This window comes from Rhinolophus sinicus, chromosome X (genome assembly GCF_036562045.2).
Source record: "Rhinolophus sinicus isolate RSC01 chromosome X, ASM3656204v1, whole genome shotgun sequence".
Lineage (NCBI taxonomy): Eukaryota > Metazoa > Chordata > Mammalia > Chiroptera > Rhinolophidae > Rhinolophus > Rhinolophus sinicus.
In genome coordinates, this window is record NC_133768.1 from 83,129,529 (window position 1) to 83,147,333 (window position 17,805).

Below are 17,805 nucleotides of genomic sequence, written 5' to 3' on the forward strand. Positions count from 1 at the left end.
CAACTTCTTTATCCATACACAATGGAATACTATTCGGCAGTAAGAAAAGATGATATAGGAACATTTGTGACAACATGGATGGATCTTGAGAGAGTAATGCTGAGCAAAACAAGTCAGACAGAAAAAGCAGAGAACCATGTGATTTCACTGATATGTGGTATATAAACCAAAAACAACAAAAGAACAAGACAAACAAATGAGAAACAGAAACTCATAGACACAGACAATAGTTTAGTGGTTGCCAGAGGTTAAGGGGGGTGGGGTGTGGGGGGTGGGAGATGAGGGTAAGGGGGATCGAATATATGGTGATGGAAGGAGAACTGACTCTGGGTGATGAACACACAATGGGATTTATAGATGATGTAATACAGAATTGTACACCTGAAATCTATGTAATTTTACTAACAATTGTCACCCCAATAAATTTAATTAAAAAAAAATTAAAAAAAAAGAAACAGTTCCATTTAGTCTCTTAAACACATTAATGCAGTCAAAATGATTCATGGTGCAGAACAGTTTGAGGGCAGAATGATAATGATACGTGATCAGAATAACTAAATGAGAATACTCTGAAAAAAGTGACATTCAGGGCTTAAACATCACTGATGAGGTACAGCACAAACTGGCCTTGGTTTGATCTTTCAAAAGGCATGCTGCCACAGCATCCATCCACCCCTCAAGTGGGCTGGACAAAACTCAAGTTATTTTAAGACTATTGAAGAACATTTGCAGAGTGATTACATACAGAAGAGTACAGAAATCAGATTTCTATAACTACTTAATGTAAGGCGTGTCTTTTAAAAAAAATTCTGTCTTAGAAACCAGGATGCATAGTGGTTAAGAGCACAGTCTTTAAAGGCAGACAGAACTAGGCTCAAATGTCAGTGTTGTCACTTACTCCCTTGTGACTCTGGCTAAGTAACCAATTCAAGCCTCAGTTACTTCATCTGTAAACTAAGAATGATACCGCCCAAACTCAGTTGCTATGATTAAATGAAATAATTTATGTAAAGTTTATAGCACTGTAACTGCTCGATAAAACTACAGCTGCTTTTTCCTACTAAAAATGCATTGTATGCCAAGATTTCTCCTGTTCATTATGCATAGCTCTTGAAACAAAGGGACTCAAATTTACAGTCATCGAAATACAGACAGTACATAAGTCATTGGGATGTAACATACAGCATAGGGAATATAGTCAGTAATATTGTGATAGAGTGCTACAGTGTCAGATGGTTGCTGGACTTATCATAGTGATCAATTCTTTAGGTATATAAATGTTGAATAACTATTGTGTACACCTGAAACTAATATATTGTATGCTAACTATATTTTAATAAAAATCTTTTAAAATACAGATAGTAAAAGCGAAGAGAAAATAAAACATTTCTTCAGGATTCTAAAGACATTTCTAGCATTCAGAGTATACACTGAACTTAAAAAAGGCGAACCACCAAAATGACTTTTTAGATACACAGTAACCCTTACAGCAACATAAAGAACCACTCCTCTTGCTATCAGTAATCTTAAAGTGCTTCATTCAGAAGCCCTGTGAAGTGCAGAGTTGTGAAGTATATTCAATGAATTAGCTGAGACAATAAAAATAGGTTATATTGTGAACCCCCTCCTCAGTCCCACAAATGCAAGGTAAGGCCATTTTCCCCCCTTAACTAAAAGCTATTAAATGTCTAACAATCAGAATATGAAATCCTAGTACTCAGAAACTATAGAGAGATCCACTGTTTAATTCCTTCTGCCACCAAAAATCCCCCCCTATGTAAAATGGAGTGTTGTCATTTAATCCAATCATATAACAACTGAGCATCAAACTTTGTAAGGAATATGATGGAATTTTCAGAAAATGGATAGCTCCTCCTGTGCCCTGCAATATTGCTGAGGTGTATCTTGCTCAGAATGGCATGAACTTCAGTGAGTACAGTTCATTAATGCAGACAGACAGATGTATGCTAAAAGTACATTTATTAAGAAGCTCGTACATTTATTAAGAAGCTCTTACATTTGTTAGATCTCCATATTTTATTCACAATGTTTTCTTGGAATTTTCATGAACAGATAGGCCCCCACATATTTGAAGTGTCTGAACTTATGGTTCTAATGCCTTCATAACACACTTGGTTAATTTGCAGACCTATGAGATCATACGATTCCTATTGACAATTCAAGAGACTAGAATTTGAGGAACTTAGATTATACAAATCAATCCAAGCTCTTAAGGCTGAGCACATGGAATAAAAATGAAATTACCCATGGTGATATGGATTGTATGATCTTTATTACTTTTAATCCATTGATCTAAAAATCATACATATCAGATCAGATCAAACAGGAGTACCACAGTATGCTTTATTTTGCAGGTATTACTTAGTTCATTAAATTGATATATCCAAAACTTTAGTTAGCAGCAAGCATCAGTTCTTTCAAAGCTTAGGTAAAAAACAATTGTCTTTATTCATGAGCTCAAAGTCCTACTGTCTGATCCACTGTTGTACTAACATAAAAATGAATTCAGTGGGCAAAGCTAATTGAACACTCACTTCATAAATTTGGGGCTTCCTGTATTTTAGTGGAGTTGAAGCAGTGTTTGTTTTAACCCTCTGTTAGTATTTTGTATTTTAATCTTAATTCTCAAAGAAGATTAAGCACACATTTGCTAATTATCTAAGATAATGCCATGATACCTAATGAAGAATGTGATATTAGTCTCATACTTAAAAGGTAGAAGACTTTTAAATGAATCTGTAATTTTTAATGCATCTCAATTTCTAATTCATATACTTAGCAAGGTCACAACTGATATAAATAATCTAGCTTCTAGACAATCACCTCAAAAATATTTATTGAAATGAAGCCACTGTTCTTTATGGTGCCATCATTTTGACCAAATAATAAACAAGCAATTGTTTTCACAGGAGAACATTTAAAAAGAAAACATTTTTTATACACTTAGCAAATAGAGGAGAGCTTGAATCTGCAAGTCAGAACTAGAGTGTTCTAAGGGAGAAGTAATTGAGCAACCTGACTTTCTACTCATTTGGAATATGTGCTTTTGAGATGCATATATAGGTGAAATAGTTGATAAATTTTCTTTCTTTTTAACAAAATGTTCTAGTTCCAGTTATTGGCAAAGACTTCTGGCATCAGTTGATGGCAACAATACAGTGGTGAACATCTGCATTGTGCTGAGAGGTAGATGGGGACTTGATCCTTGCATTTAATAACAAACTAACTTAATCCTATGGAACATTTTTGAAGTGAAGGTAGATATTTGGAAACTTTTGTTTTTAGTTATATGGGGATAAAATTGCTTGATATAATAAACATCTGCTTTATGCTAATAACAGGTGTACAAAGCAGCCATTTGAGCCCTAGAGAAATACAACACTGTACTTCCAAATCAAAGGGCAATTCAACAGCCTAGCCAACCAATAAGATACTGGGATGAGTGGTCTCTAGTACCTTACTCCAAAAGCCAGAGCCACTAGACTATATATAGGTCTCTACCAGGATATGTCTATATTGAGATCAACACAAATAATCATAGTCCAGTTTTGGCTAGGCAGCCATCTGACAGATGACACTTCAGGGCCCACTAGAAGCTTTGAGAAGAAAGAAATCAATACTTAAAAATATCAGTTAGAACTTATTCATATAGGGAATGGGAGAGTGCAGGAGGTACACAAAGTATAGAAGTTTTGTTTTGTTTTTTAATGGAGGATGAATTAACTTTCTGTACAAGTTAAGGCTCTAAGGGGGAAAAAACACATTGTAAATCATAACCCTAAAAAACCATAACCTACCTACTCTATATCAATACCTTTTGAAAAAGCTGAAGATCTTACTTCATCCTGTCAAGTCTGAGATAATCAAAATATTCCAAACTCCAGAGGGAAAAAAATACATCTTTGTTAAGATATAGTAGCCACTCACAGTAATGAAGGAAACAGCCAGACTTTTGCTATTAAACACAGTATCATGAAGCCATTTCTTTCCTTCTTTTTTTAACTAACAGAAAAACACAGATTTAAATAATCCTGATCAGGAGGTTAGGAAAGTAAGTCTTATTATGAACCAAATTTTATGTTTGCCTCCATAACAGCTTTAATTTTGCAAATATCAAACAAAGTAGCAAAATACAAGTAATTGCAACATAAAATTATACTTCAAGTAGAAATACTTTCATAATTGGATCCAAAGGCTTAAAATTATTACTAAAAAACATATTCTAAGCCACAATTTTTTTCAATTACACTTTAACAAAGGAAGGAAAATAGAAAAACAAAAGAAACTGGTCCTAATACATTTTTTCTTAAGTAAGTGCTACTCATGCCCAAGTTAGCTAGCAATTCACTGAGGTTAGTCTGCATATCAAACAATCGATTGCGCAGCATTTCCTGGCTTTTAGCCAATGGAAACCTGATGGCAGATAACAAGAAGCACTCACTAAATTTAATTGACTACACAGACTGATATCCAGTACGACTTTTCCTTCTTCCAATCATATAAGAGATAAAGACAACAATTATAAGGAAGCCCAAGGCCACACCCACTGCAACAGGAATAAGAAAGCTGAGGTCAGAGTCACCAGAACATTCTTCAGCTGTTAGAAAAGAATAAACAGAAAGCAAGAAAATTAGTAAGGAATGCTATTAAGCAGAAACAAGCAACAAGAAACAAGCATTTTGAAAGTATACATAGGTTAGTTTTTTAGAGCATTACCCGGATTTTCTTATTTTCTCTATATCTACCGAAATATTTCTAAGCAACCGATCCTCTTACAGCTCTCATTATCACTTCATCTCAAATCACACCAAATTCCTCAGTGCAAAAAGCAGAAGTTAAGGGAAGAAAGGGAAAAGGTCCAAAACACAGAATTGTGCTTACCTAATATGGGTATTTTTTTATGTTTAAATGTCACTGGGGGAAAGAACTATCATCTACACTTAAGACCATTGCCTGCGTATTTCCACACTCCCTTTTTCCCTTGCCACAACTACTATTAAAATACAAATAAGAATTCTGTATGAGTAATAAAATTTAAGTTGATTGAAAAGAACTTAAGATCAAGAAAATGCAGTATAATTTTTTCACACAGGCAATAGGTTAACCATTGGGTTATACATAATTATTTTTAGCTGAGCAGTAGCCTGGAAGAATAATAGCAGAATCCAATATACATTGCAGTCCATTCCACTGGAGCACCAGGAAGGCAATGTTTGCAACATTGATTTTTAACTCTGGATTCAGACAGAACTGAGTTTGCATCTTGACTCCATCAGTTACTAGCTAACGGACCTTGGTCGTTATATAAACTGGGCTTCACTTTCCTCATCTGTAAAAGGGGGTAATAATATCTATATTATAATGTACTTGAGGATTAAATACAATTGTATTTCTAAAGCATCGGATACAAATCAGATGGTCAACAAGTGTTCATTCCCTTCTATTCTCCTCCCATGTTTGTGATCCTATCCAAGGAGGTTTAGGTTTTCAAGTAGCAAATAGAGATAAAAATAGGAATGTTTCAGTACATTATTATTGCAAAAGCCAATATTCAGTACTTTAAAAAATACTTAAACAAAATTGAGATCATGTGTTATTTATTGAAAGTAGTTAGTACAGAAGCTCATACTGCCACATTCTGATCTCATAATTTCAAGGTTAAATGAGTTTTATAATTGAGTGACTAGATTTCATTAGGACAATTTTTATCAAAATGCTAATAATGGTTTTGTTGCCCACTAGGTATGTAACCTTGGTGAAGTCACTTCCCTTTCTGTAAAGCTTTGGGTTAGAGTAAATAATCTTTAAGGTCCTTTCCAGTATAAGCCTAATGCAATTAACAAAATGTGATATTTGGTGTGATTTATAATTAAGTAATAATGTATTTTCCTCTAATTTTATCTTTTCTTCCTCTTGCACTTTTGTCATTCATAAAAAAAGAAAGCCAGCTGCTATGGTTCTAAGTATATGAATTTCGGTAATTACAGCAGCCTGTGTTGAAAGGCTTTACTGTATTTTACTGAAAGCCTTCAGAGACTGATAACTGGGTACCAAAATTCTGTAATCAGTGAGTTACAGAAATTCTGAACAATTAAGTTCTTAAGTTCTTTTCAAATTCTGAACAAGCCCATATAATATATATATATATATATATATATATATATATATATATATATATTTAATAAAATAATCATTTCAATGTAAAAGTCTTCTCAAGTCTACCGATTAAGCTTCCTTCTTATCTATCTATACATTCAATAACTGTGCTGCATGTATAACAAGGAGTATGCTTCAATAGGGACTGATTATCTAGCACATTTTAATGCCAACAGCTACTCTCTACCCCCTCATCTATGATCTGGCCCACAAGGGCTGTCTTGAAGAAGCAAGAGCCCAGTTGCTATACTTCACTGCATCCCTTCTGAGATCGCTATTAGCTTACATTTCATGAGTACCGACCTGATGACAACACTAAATACATTTTAATGCTCTAGAGATCAAGATGAGGTAGAAAAACACAACACATTCTGCCCTAATTAGTTCATAGAATATTTCTATCTTTCAATGCTAATTAGGCATCCAAAGAAGAGAATAACACAAGAAAAAAAAGTGGTTAAATATGCTTGAATCATTTCAGTCTCTATTGCTGAAAAAGAAACAATTTTTTAAAAACAAATTCTGAAGCCAGTTTACGTTCTGTTGTGGCCTTTTGGGTCTGTTATGTACCTAGGGAAAACAATCACAAGCCTGAGATACTGGCTTTATCCTTAACTCAAAGAAATCAGCAAAAAAATAACCTAAAAAATGCTGATGGTCCTGAGGACATTCAACTGAAAACCAAGTTTGAGCATATCTGATGGGCATTTATGCCACATCAATATTTATTTAATGGAACTATATGCAAAGGCATTGTGATGAATTTAAATCAGGATAGTTCTTATACATTGAAACAGAATACCAGTAGTGAAATAATATTTATTAATTCCATTAAGAGACAGCTACATATTTTATTTGTATAATTGCCATATTAATAAGTTTAAGGCATCTTAGGTTAGGATCAATTTTGGCCAAGGCTTCTTAAGATAGAACTTAATACATTGCACACCAATGTTTTCTTTAACAAGTTTGTCTTCAGGACCAGTAAACGCAACATTTTTTTATTTTAAGTTGATCAAAGAGAACAGTTTTTATTAATAAAAATTTATCTCAAAATGCTGGGACTGATTTAAGAATAGTTTCAACACATCATGTTTAAGAAGCAAAGTGTTTCAAAACTAAGACAAGAAAATCCTGTTATGTGCATGTATTTTTATATAACCAATCAGACTGCAGGTTCTAAAATTGCTCATATCCAGCATGATGGCGCTTGAGACCAATAAAGTAAGACAGCAACACTACAATAAGTACTCCTGCCAAGGCTGCTCCCACCGCTATGGGCACAAGGAAGTTGTCATCATCTGCACTGCAGTCTTGAGCTAGATGTGGAGAAAGGACAATTGAGAACAGAAACAGCGACAAAATTTCAACTCTGTACATTTTAAGTTAAAATGGCAGGACTTCCCAATATACATATTTGTTTTTTACACCAAGGTAACAAGTCATTGACATTCATTACCAGCAAATGAGATATTCCACAAAAGTGATTTTCCAAATAATCAAACCATACACTTTTAAGTAAACCCCCCAAATGCAGTCATTTTGGATAAAAGATATATAAAATGATCACATAATTCCCAGATTTCTTAAGCAGAAGATAATGGATAAATATAATTAGCCTTTCCTTGATGATCAGGCTGTGAGCTTCCAGAGGCAAACTGTTATGTTACAGAAGCACAGTGCCTGGAACATTGCAAATGTGAAGTATTAATGAAATGAACCAAATGAGCTATACAGTGCAGACCTAAGTACACAATGCATAGCAAGCTGGGGTCACCTAGTAGTGGGGAAAGATAAAAACTGGCCTTGATGGCATAACTGTTTGTCTCAAGATGTTCAGTCTAGTGTGAGAATCAGACAAGAAAATTGGCAGTTGTAATTTCAAAATGGGCTATAATAGGGGCAGGCAACAGACAAAGAGGCATGTTTCAGAGGTGCACTCAACTCAGTCATGTTATACAAGACATACTTTGAAAGAACTGACACTGGAGCTGGGTTTTTAAGGATGAGTAGGAATTAACCATACAGGTAATGGGGAAAAGGAATTCCAGATATAGGAAACAGCACAAAAATAAGGAGGGTAGGAAAATATGGCACAGGGGAAATGCAAGTAGGTTCAAATAGCTAGAACAATGGATCAAGAGGTACTCTTGGGTGGAAAAGCAGCAGGAGAAGGGTACTAGGACCAGCTCACAAAGGCATTGTATGCTGTAGGTAGTTTGGCCTTATACTGATGGCAAAAAACAAAAAAACAAAAAAACAGTGTAGCAAGATTTTAAGCAGGGTATTTGTTTCAGAAGTTATGCCAGATGTAAGACTGGTGGTATTGCTAGCGCCCACATGTCCAATAATACCGTTTCCCTAAAAATAAGACCTACCTGAACAATCAGCTCTAATGCGTCTTTTGGAGCAAAAATTAATATAAGACCCGGTCTTATTTTACTACAAGACCTGGTATAATGTAATATAATACCGGGTCTTATATTAATTTTTGCTCCAAAAGACACATTAGAGCTGATTTCCAGCTAGGTCTTATTTTCGGGGAAACACAGTATGGTTCTGAAATGGGTTAACAAAGTGCAGATGCATAAGGCAAGACTAGAGATCCACTTAGAAGGCAGAATTGACCAAATGGATGTTGGGGGTGTGGTAGAAGATAACTGAATGGTTTCCAATTCCATGCTTGAATGATTATGTAGATGCCAGTGCCATTCATCATGATAGGAATATAAGAGGAAGAATATATGCATTTCAGTTTTATTTGTAGTCGTTTTTGTATGAGGGATTTTTTGGGGTTTTTTTGGCATGTGTGGGGAGGGTGGAGAGGGATATGTGGAAGAGGGGGACATTCAGAGATCTGCTGAGTTTAAGATACCTGTGTCCCAACCAACTGGTTGAGGAACCTAAGTAGTAAAAACCATAGACAAAGATATTTCTCAGTGAGGGCAAGTAATAAAAAGAGGACCAGACACAAAACCCTTGGGAACATCAATATTTGAGGGAGAAGGAAAAAGTAGAAAAGGCAGGTAGAAAATGGTGCTACAGAAGCCAAGGAAAAACAGTTTCAAGTAGCATGGGAGAATAGTGTAAAATATTAGAAAAGTCTGAGAAATGCCCATTGGATCTAGCAATATGGAGGGTGGGGGTTATGAGTCAAATTGCTGTAGGTTTAGGAGTGAATGGGAAGTGACCAGTAGGAGCTCAAGAACTTGGGATGGGGAACATACTCTTCATTTTCAAGAAGTTTAGAAGGCCATAGGGAGGTAATTACAAGTGGGACATAGGGTCAAGAAAGGCTATCTTCAGGGTGGAAGAGACTTAAATGTATTTAGAGGATGAGGGAAAGAGCCATTAGCATCTGACAGGTTGAAGATGCTGAATGGTACAAGGTCTCCTAGGAGGTAGGATTCCAAGAGCACTAACTAGGAAAACAAAACCTACTGAGACTGGAGAGGAGGAAAGGATGAATGGTGCAGATGGAGATCCGTTTGCAGAGTGAAGAAGGCTAGGATGCTGAATCACCACTTCTCACTATTTTCTATTTCCTTGCCTCTTATTGCCCTAGTTTTCCTCCTGGCTTGCAACCTACCAAGGATGGATAAATCAGATAATTAAGCTTATTAGAATTGTGCCAAAAATAAGAATTTTTTCTGATTGTGCTTGCATTTAAGAAATGTGCCATTCTAGCCTCTGGAGCAACAACTCAGAACAAGATGTAGTCCTGAAGTTTATGGACTTTATGACATCGATGGCTCAGTGATCTTTTTTATTTGCTTCTCGGTTCTGTTAAAAATCCAGGTATCTGAGGTTGCCAGATGTGACTTGTGAATATATGATGTTAAGAATACCCAGTTAGGGAGGCGGCCGGATGGCTCAGTTGGTTAGAGCGTGAGCTCTGAACAACAGGGTTGCCGGTTCAATTCCCACATGGGCCCTGAGCTGCACCCTCCACAACTAGATTGAGGACAACAAGCTGCCGCTGAGCTTCCCGAGGGGCAGCCGGATGACTCAGTTGGTTAGAGCGTGAGCTCTCAACAAGGTTGATGGTTTAATTCCTGCATGGGATGGTGGGCTGCACCCCCTGCAACTAAAGATTGAAAACGGCGACTGGACTTCGAGCTGAGCTGCATCCTCCACAACTAGTTTGAAGGACAACTGCCTGGAGAAACACACTGTTCCCCAATAAAATTTATATATATACTGGAAAGAAATATATATGTATGTATATATAGAGTACCCAGTTAGCTCCTCACCTTCAATTTCCCAAAGTATACCACCCAGCAGATAAACTATTAGGGGCCATGTACCATAAAGTATTATACCTTGGATTTAATATAACTTGATTTTTTTAAAAAATCATTAGATTAATTTCTTATTCTGGTAATGGATTCTTTCCCAAATTGGGTATTTGACCTAGTACTGAAATGACTTTCATAAATACCGCCAATAAGGCTTTCATGTAAGACAAATATCCCCAGAGTAGAGCAAAAAGGCAATTCCACTAATACAAGGATCTTTCTAGATGTTGTCACTTACTTAAAATGCTCTCAATTAGCATGTGAAGTATTAATTTATAATAACTACTGATTTTATGAATTCTGCCTTTAAGAATTCTGTAGGTAATGGAAAGAAATTTTGGTAAAGCAGTAATATTAATAGGATCACATCCTGAAGAAAAAAACCTCATTCTGTAAGAAGTCATTTTGATCTGATCTATTTGCCTAATGTACACTTGAAAAGTTATTCACTAAAGAGTTTAATAGTCACAGAAGCAGTGAAGATTTTTAAAGATAAAAAAGTCATAGACATTGAAATTTCAACGAAAAGTTTTATGTAGATTAAAAATACTGCTATCTTCAATTCTGTTAGTTCAGAAATCTTTCAAATACAATTTTCAGCATGAATTTGAAAGCTGAGATATACATTTATTACAAAACATAAAACAAAAATTACCCTTAAAAACCAATTGTGTCAAATTTCTCTTTGGAAAAATCAGCATTAAGAATCACATTCTTGGAAGGAGAACTGACTCTGGGTGATGAACACACAATGGGATTTATAGATGATGTAATACAGAATTGTACACCTGAAATCTATGTAATTTTACTAACAATTGTCACCCCAATAAATTTAATTAAAAAAAAGAATCACATTCTTTTGTGACACCTTATTTGTTATATGCCTTTGAGATCTATAATCAAACTGAAGTATACATGAATCTTGAAGATACTTGAAGCTACTCAGTATCACCCAAACATGTCTATACTATTTTCAAAAACAAGATATGGCAATTATTGATGAAGAAAGTTAGCTACCAAGGTAAAAGATAAGGAGATGGGTGGAAGAGAGATGAGCCCAATTTAACATTATCTACTTAAAGAGAGATGAAATGCTATAATCTTAAAATATCAGAATCTTGTGAGAATTCCTCCTAAAGAATACAAGGAAACTTCAGATGGTGCTTTTTTACACTGTATGTAAAGTATGTACTTGATACCTAACAAGGAACTTCTTATCAGATCCTTCTAAAATTACTCAAATCTTCACTGAAATGGAAACTACCACTCAAAAAAAAAATAGAGCAACAGGATTTTAAAGCCCTCAGCCCCTAGATGAAGAAGCTGAGACTCCAGAAGTTAAGGAGCTTGGCCCAAGTCACATGGAAGTTAGTAGCAGAGATGGGAGTTGTAATGATTAATGGCAGTCACATGGCTTAACTGGGTAATCCAGAGGAAATTTACCAGCCAGATTGCTAAAGTTTTTGTGCGTGATATACTAAAGTTCAAGTATTTTAGGGTATCTAAGAGAGAGAGATTACACACAATCCTATTTTGGTTCGGATCAATAGCTTGGATTATTTGGCTGCAATGTACAGCTGCTATGTATAGATATTAAATATCAGCCTCAATTAAGGAGTTGAACAAGGTTCACAATGAAATAATCTGAAGCTTTTATAAATATTTTTGATCACTGGTTCCCCAATTGGCTACCATATTCAGCTGGGGAGCTTACACACACACACACACACACACACACACACACTCACAAAAACACACACACATGCCTCATCCCTGACCTGCTAAATTAAATCCTCTAGGGATGGAGGCTGGAATCTGAATTTTTATAACAAGCTTCCCAAGTGATTCTTATTCTGTAGCCATCCCAGCATGAAAGCACTCTTCCAGATAGTAGTAATACAACAGAACAGTTTGGAAATAATTTAGTTCTACTTCTAAGCACTTGAAAAATTTTTCCTTTTGGAAGCAATTGCCATTATTGTGGTGTACAAAATCTTGACTTTAACCAATGGGAAAAAAATGTGAGCAAATTTCCTTAAGAAATAAAAGAATCTTTATTGTTTGTTTTAAAAGCAATATGTTGAGCAAATGGACAAGCAAATATCTAAAGAATACCATACATCAACTAGTGGTTTAAACATTTGAGGAAAAAAACATGAGAAGTATTTACATGGACCAGTTTCTTAATACAAATGATAAAACATGAGAACACCCAGAACCATATAGAGTATTAGACCATCAAGGTGTAAACCCAGTACAGCAAATGAAACTACGAAAGGTAAAAAAACATGTGCCTTTAGGAAATGATAATGTCAATAACCATATATAAAACTGGCCCATGTAAAATACAGAAATATTCAATGAAGTCAAATTTTCTAGAAAACAGTGCTGATTAGAGGTATTTTAATATGAATCAGGTATATAATCTAATTGTAGAAACATTAATAGCGATAAACCAGTGCCACCCACTTGTGCTTCCAATTTTTTTTTAAAAGCTGCTTTGTTTTGACTCATGAGAAATATCTAAGGCCTACATTCTTATAAGCATTATCCATTCTTCTAAGGTTAACAGTCTTGCATTAAGACATTATTTAAATAAAAATAATTTTTAAAAATCAGATTTATATTTAGTCTTTCAAAAGTGCCTTAAAATGGTAATACAGCTCAATGTAGCTTTAAGAGAGGGGCTGGTGAAGAATCTAATTCTGAGCCAGTAAGACTTTCAGGCTACTCTAAACAGAGAGCAAATTTAAGTGGGAGAAAATATTTAGCACTCCACTGTAACTCGAACGAGTTACAGACATACACATGCTAAGATGCAATTGCTCGTGTGTGTGTGTGTGTGTGTGTGTGTGTGTGTAGCTAGATTACCAAATTAATTCAATATCATATTTTCAAACCCAGATATCTCATTTTCTACAGATATCTTATAATCTCCCACCCAAAAAATCTCAGGAACCTTCGATATATGGCTGCATATTAACAAATTTTTAATATTTGCTCAGCCATTCCAATAAAAAAAATCCTAGAAACAGCAAGAATACTCGATGTGTTAACTATCAAGTTGAAATGTTTTGCTTTCTCATATAAACATTAGGTGGTGCAAGGTAAATGGACAATTGGTACATCTCCCCAGATGACAAAACTGAACACAAAATACATGAATTAATAATGATTCTACCATAATGAACAATAATAATCTAGGTTTTGATTTGCATAAAACCATTTAAATGGGAAAGCCAAATTAGTAAATGTTATAGCAATCAATGTAAGCTGGAACAAAGACCAACTTTTTAATGGACTAAGAAGACCAAGACTTTTGTGTTAGGTACGAGTTACTTTATAAGTGTAAATGCACTTCCTTATCTAGGTTCTAGGACATACTGACATTTCTTCTTCAAGGAAAAGACAAGAAAGGAATAAAACACAGTACCACCACCAAGGATATTGGAAGGCTAAAGAGAAGTCTACATTAACTTTAGCACTGCATGTAAAGGCCAATTTATAAGTACAAAGGACTAATGTCCAAAATTGGCACTGCCTAGCAATTATCTCTAAAGCACCTAGAAAATGGACTGAAATGCCCAGTTGGAATAGTCTTATAACTTGCAATTTAAAAGACTGAAATATCCAGTTCTTTAAAAAAGGATTAAACAATAACCTTAACACTTCTTCTAAAATTTAAAAAGCTTTTGAATCTTTTGTTATTATAGTCACATTACATAAAAATGTATTCAAACAGCATTCATTGCTAAGAACATAAAAATACTAAACTCTGTCCAAATCTACTGGCATATCTCTCATAGGTCAAATACGCAGCAATGTCAAAGCAGCTAAATTAACCTGCAAACAAAATCACAGAAAAAAATGCAAAAGGAGCAAGTACAAATCCACTGTATAATGTGTTGTCTCAATTTAACTACATGCAGGAAAAAAAATCTCTTTTTAAAACTGTTTTTCCTAAACTGTATATTTGTAGTCAGAATAGCTAAAGAAAACAATGAAACACTATTTCAAGACAGTAAAATACAACCTATAATCCAGGTGATTTTGCACATGCCTTTTGCTATAGAAATAATAGTTTTAAATCCTTTGGTTGGGGAAATCAAAATCATGTGACTAATTTGTAATTTATAGTTTTTGGAGTGTTTGTATTTATTTAAGCATAAAATCCCCCATATTACTAGTTCTATGATCAGAACTACAACTAAATATACCTTAAATTGAACAGTATTGCATGTTGGAACTTGTACTTGCTTTATTATTTTGTAACAGAGATCACATATGGATTAGTATTACAGAGTCTGATATCCAGCATAACTTTTTCTTCTGCCAATTAGGTAAGCAATCACTATAACGATAATCAAGCCTGAAAGACCAGCACCAACTATAATTGGTATTAGAATGGTGTCATCATCCAGCGAACACTCCTGGGCTGTAGGTGAGAAAAATTGTGTAACAAATAATGAGTATAATCAAAAAAGAATGTCCAACAGTAAAAGATGTTGATTCAAAAGTCAGAAATGCTCTTACAAGTTCAACTTTAAGTAATTAAGACATGTATATTTAATGATAAAACTACAGAAAATTATGGATTGTTCTAGAATTAAAAACCTAAAACATATTTGTCCTTCCATTTGTGTGTGTATATATAGATATTCATATCTATATATATATATATAGATATGAATACATATATAATTATATCTATAAGTAAACACATACGTGTGTGTGTTTCTTTGTTTATATTTCAAGTCCTTTCCAAAATAGTAATATTACTTTATCAAAAATGAAGACAGCTAATATAGTCCATTTCACATAGCCAAATTAGCATCTTAGTGGTAGAGTGAATGTCTTTTGGGACCAGATCAGGAAGGTTTAATCATGAGATTAGAATGACCAGGCTTGCTCTGGAATCCTTTAGAACAGAGATGGGCAAGTTATACATAGCCTGTGGGCCAAATCTGGCCCAAGAGCTAAAAGTGGCTTTTAAACATTTTTAAATGGTTGGAAAAAAACAAAAGAATATTTTGTGAGACATGAGGATCATAAGAAATTCAAATTTCACTGTTCACAAATAAAGTTTTATTGGAACACAGTCATTCATTTGTTTATTGACTATGGCTGTTTTCCTGCTACAATAGCAGAATTGAATAGTTGTGACAGAGACCACGTGGCCTCCAAACCTAACTTACTGTCTGGGCCTTTACAGAAAAATTATGCAGATCCCTAACTTAGAGTACATGATTTTAGTGGCTACAAAAGTCAAGAAACTAGGACTTCTTACTAATTTGTGTGTGTTTATTACACTTATCAATCTGGTCAGGACAGACAGCCCACAGGCTATTTTTTCTATGTCTAGGGAGTAGTCTGATCCAGTAAAATCCAATCAACACTCTTTTACCTTACTGCAAGTCTATTTCCCCCTCCTGAAGTATTACCAATGTGTTGTATTTATAGATACCCACAGTCAAGAACCTAGCTCCACAAATAGATTATGCATTCATTATCAATATTAAATATTGTATGTTCCTTTGGGTGACATTTTTAATTCTATGAACATAAAAAAACACAGTTTCAAATTAGACAAAGGACAGAGCTAATCTCTATTACAGCTGACTAAACAGGGTTGAAATGATTTTAAATTTTAAACACAAATCTGAACCTAAATTTAGAGTAACAATGTAGGGGAGCTAGATAAACACTCAAAAATAAAACTATAAAAGGATCAAAAAAATTGACGTAAAAAGAAAAACAGACAAAAGGGAAAATGAGTTTTTGAAAAAAATTTTGAAGTGTGATTAACCTCTCTAGTCACAAGAATGGTAGGTTGAAGAGCCTACCATTTTGGCCTAACCAAGTCAGGCTAGGTATTCAGCACTACTGCAAAAATACTTCAATGGCTCACTGCATTCACCCTTCCTTCCTCCCTCCCTCCCTCCCTCCCTCCCTCCCTCCCTCCCTCCCTCCCTCCCTCCCTCCTTCCTTCCTAGGGCGCAGCTCAGTGGCCCATGTGGGGATCGAACCAGCAACCTTGTTGCTACCAGCACCGCGTTCTAACCAAGTGAGCTAACTGGCCACCCTAGCACATTCACTTTTAAACACAGCTTCCACATTTCCTTCTAAACCATGGAATTACTTGTTAAAAATGCTGTAGATGACTGGGATAGCTGTGCTCAGCAGAACTGCAATCCACAAACCCCAATTCTAAATAATCAGCTTAAAAGGACAAGTCAATTAAGAAATTTTATGCACTTTTTTCTTCATGTAAATTTTAATCTTGTAATCTCAAATGCATCTTTCATATTTGTATAAACACACTGTAATGAGCACTTCACAAAGTTTGCATTAAAAATCTGATAAACACTACCATCAAGCCCGAGTAGATATGCAAAAAACCTCATTCACATGCTTTTAAAATTCTCAAGACCATTCTGGCTGGCCAAAATATAGTTCACGGTATTTGAAGTTTTGCTACTACAATCTTTTATCTCAACAAAATAAGAAGAAAATGCTTTTATTCGAGTATGAAAATGTTTCCAGTGAACAGATGGCCTCAAGAAAGCAGATGCAAGATACCCAAAGCTGCTGCTCCTAAATGCCACCCTTCCCACAAACTAAAACCTAGGGAGAGTGTTCCTACGTTAAGTAAAGCTCACTTAAAGCTTCTATTGGGCGGGAAAAAGCTGCTATCCATTTTTAAGTTAGCTTTAAGAACTTTGTTGCAAATAGTTTTCAGATCACAAAAAAATCTAGCTTGAGCAAAATAATGAGCCAAATATAGAGTGATATAACTTGGTCAAGGCTATAAGAACTCTACAACAGAGTCGAGTGGTGAATTCACATTTCTGTTTCAATGCTTAAATTTCCAAGACCCAAAGTTAAGGTCAACGTAAGAACATAAATTATTAATAAAACTTGCTTGATTCTTACCTGTAGAATACTTTCCTTCTACCACATTGAAAGGCTGAACCCTAAGATCAAAGGTATTTATCTGAAATGCTCCAGACACTGAAACCGTCTGCTCTTTATTGCACATATAAGAACTTCCCAGGGGGGCATCCCAGTAGGTAAGATTGTTATTTGCAATGCTGAAAACTTTAAAGAAAAAAATACGTTAGTAATTTCTTATCCTATCAACATAAAAAGTAGGGCAGTCTTTGGATTTTTCAGTGAAGTATGGGAGCTTGGGGTACAGGGTCTACCTACAAAAAACAATTCTTCTGATCACTGGGGTTCCCTACCTTTTTTTTAAAAAAAAAAATTAAGTATAGTTTGATACAATATTATGTTAGTTATATTAGTTTCAGGTAAACAATATACTGATTCG

The 17,805-nt window shown here is 34.9% G+C and overlaps 1 protein-coding gene across 3 annotated transcripts in view; it reads right to left on the reverse strand.

Annotated features, from left to right (window-relative positions):
* Positions 1-1,963: 1,963 nt before the first annotated feature.
* The window catches only part of LAMP2 (lysosomal associated membrane protein 2), a 40,853-nt gene continuing 25,011 nt past the window's right edge, over positions 1,964-17,805 (reverse strand). Inside the window, exons 8-9 of one of the 3 annotated variants that reach the window (XM_019717660.2) lie at positions 17,409-17,573; positions 1,964-4,618 (exon numbers count right to left, since the gene is read on the reverse strand). In XM_019717660.2, the coding sequence (XP_019573219.2) occupies positions 4,476-4,618; positions 17,409-17,573 (308 nt within the window). In that variant the 3' untranslated portion in view covers positions 1,964-4,475. Of the gene's footprint in view, positions 4,619-6,976; positions 7,497-12,505; positions 14,911-17,408; positions 17,574-17,805 lie in introns of those variants that run through there. The other 2 variants (XM_019717661.2, XM_019717662.2) reach the window with 2 other exon arrangements.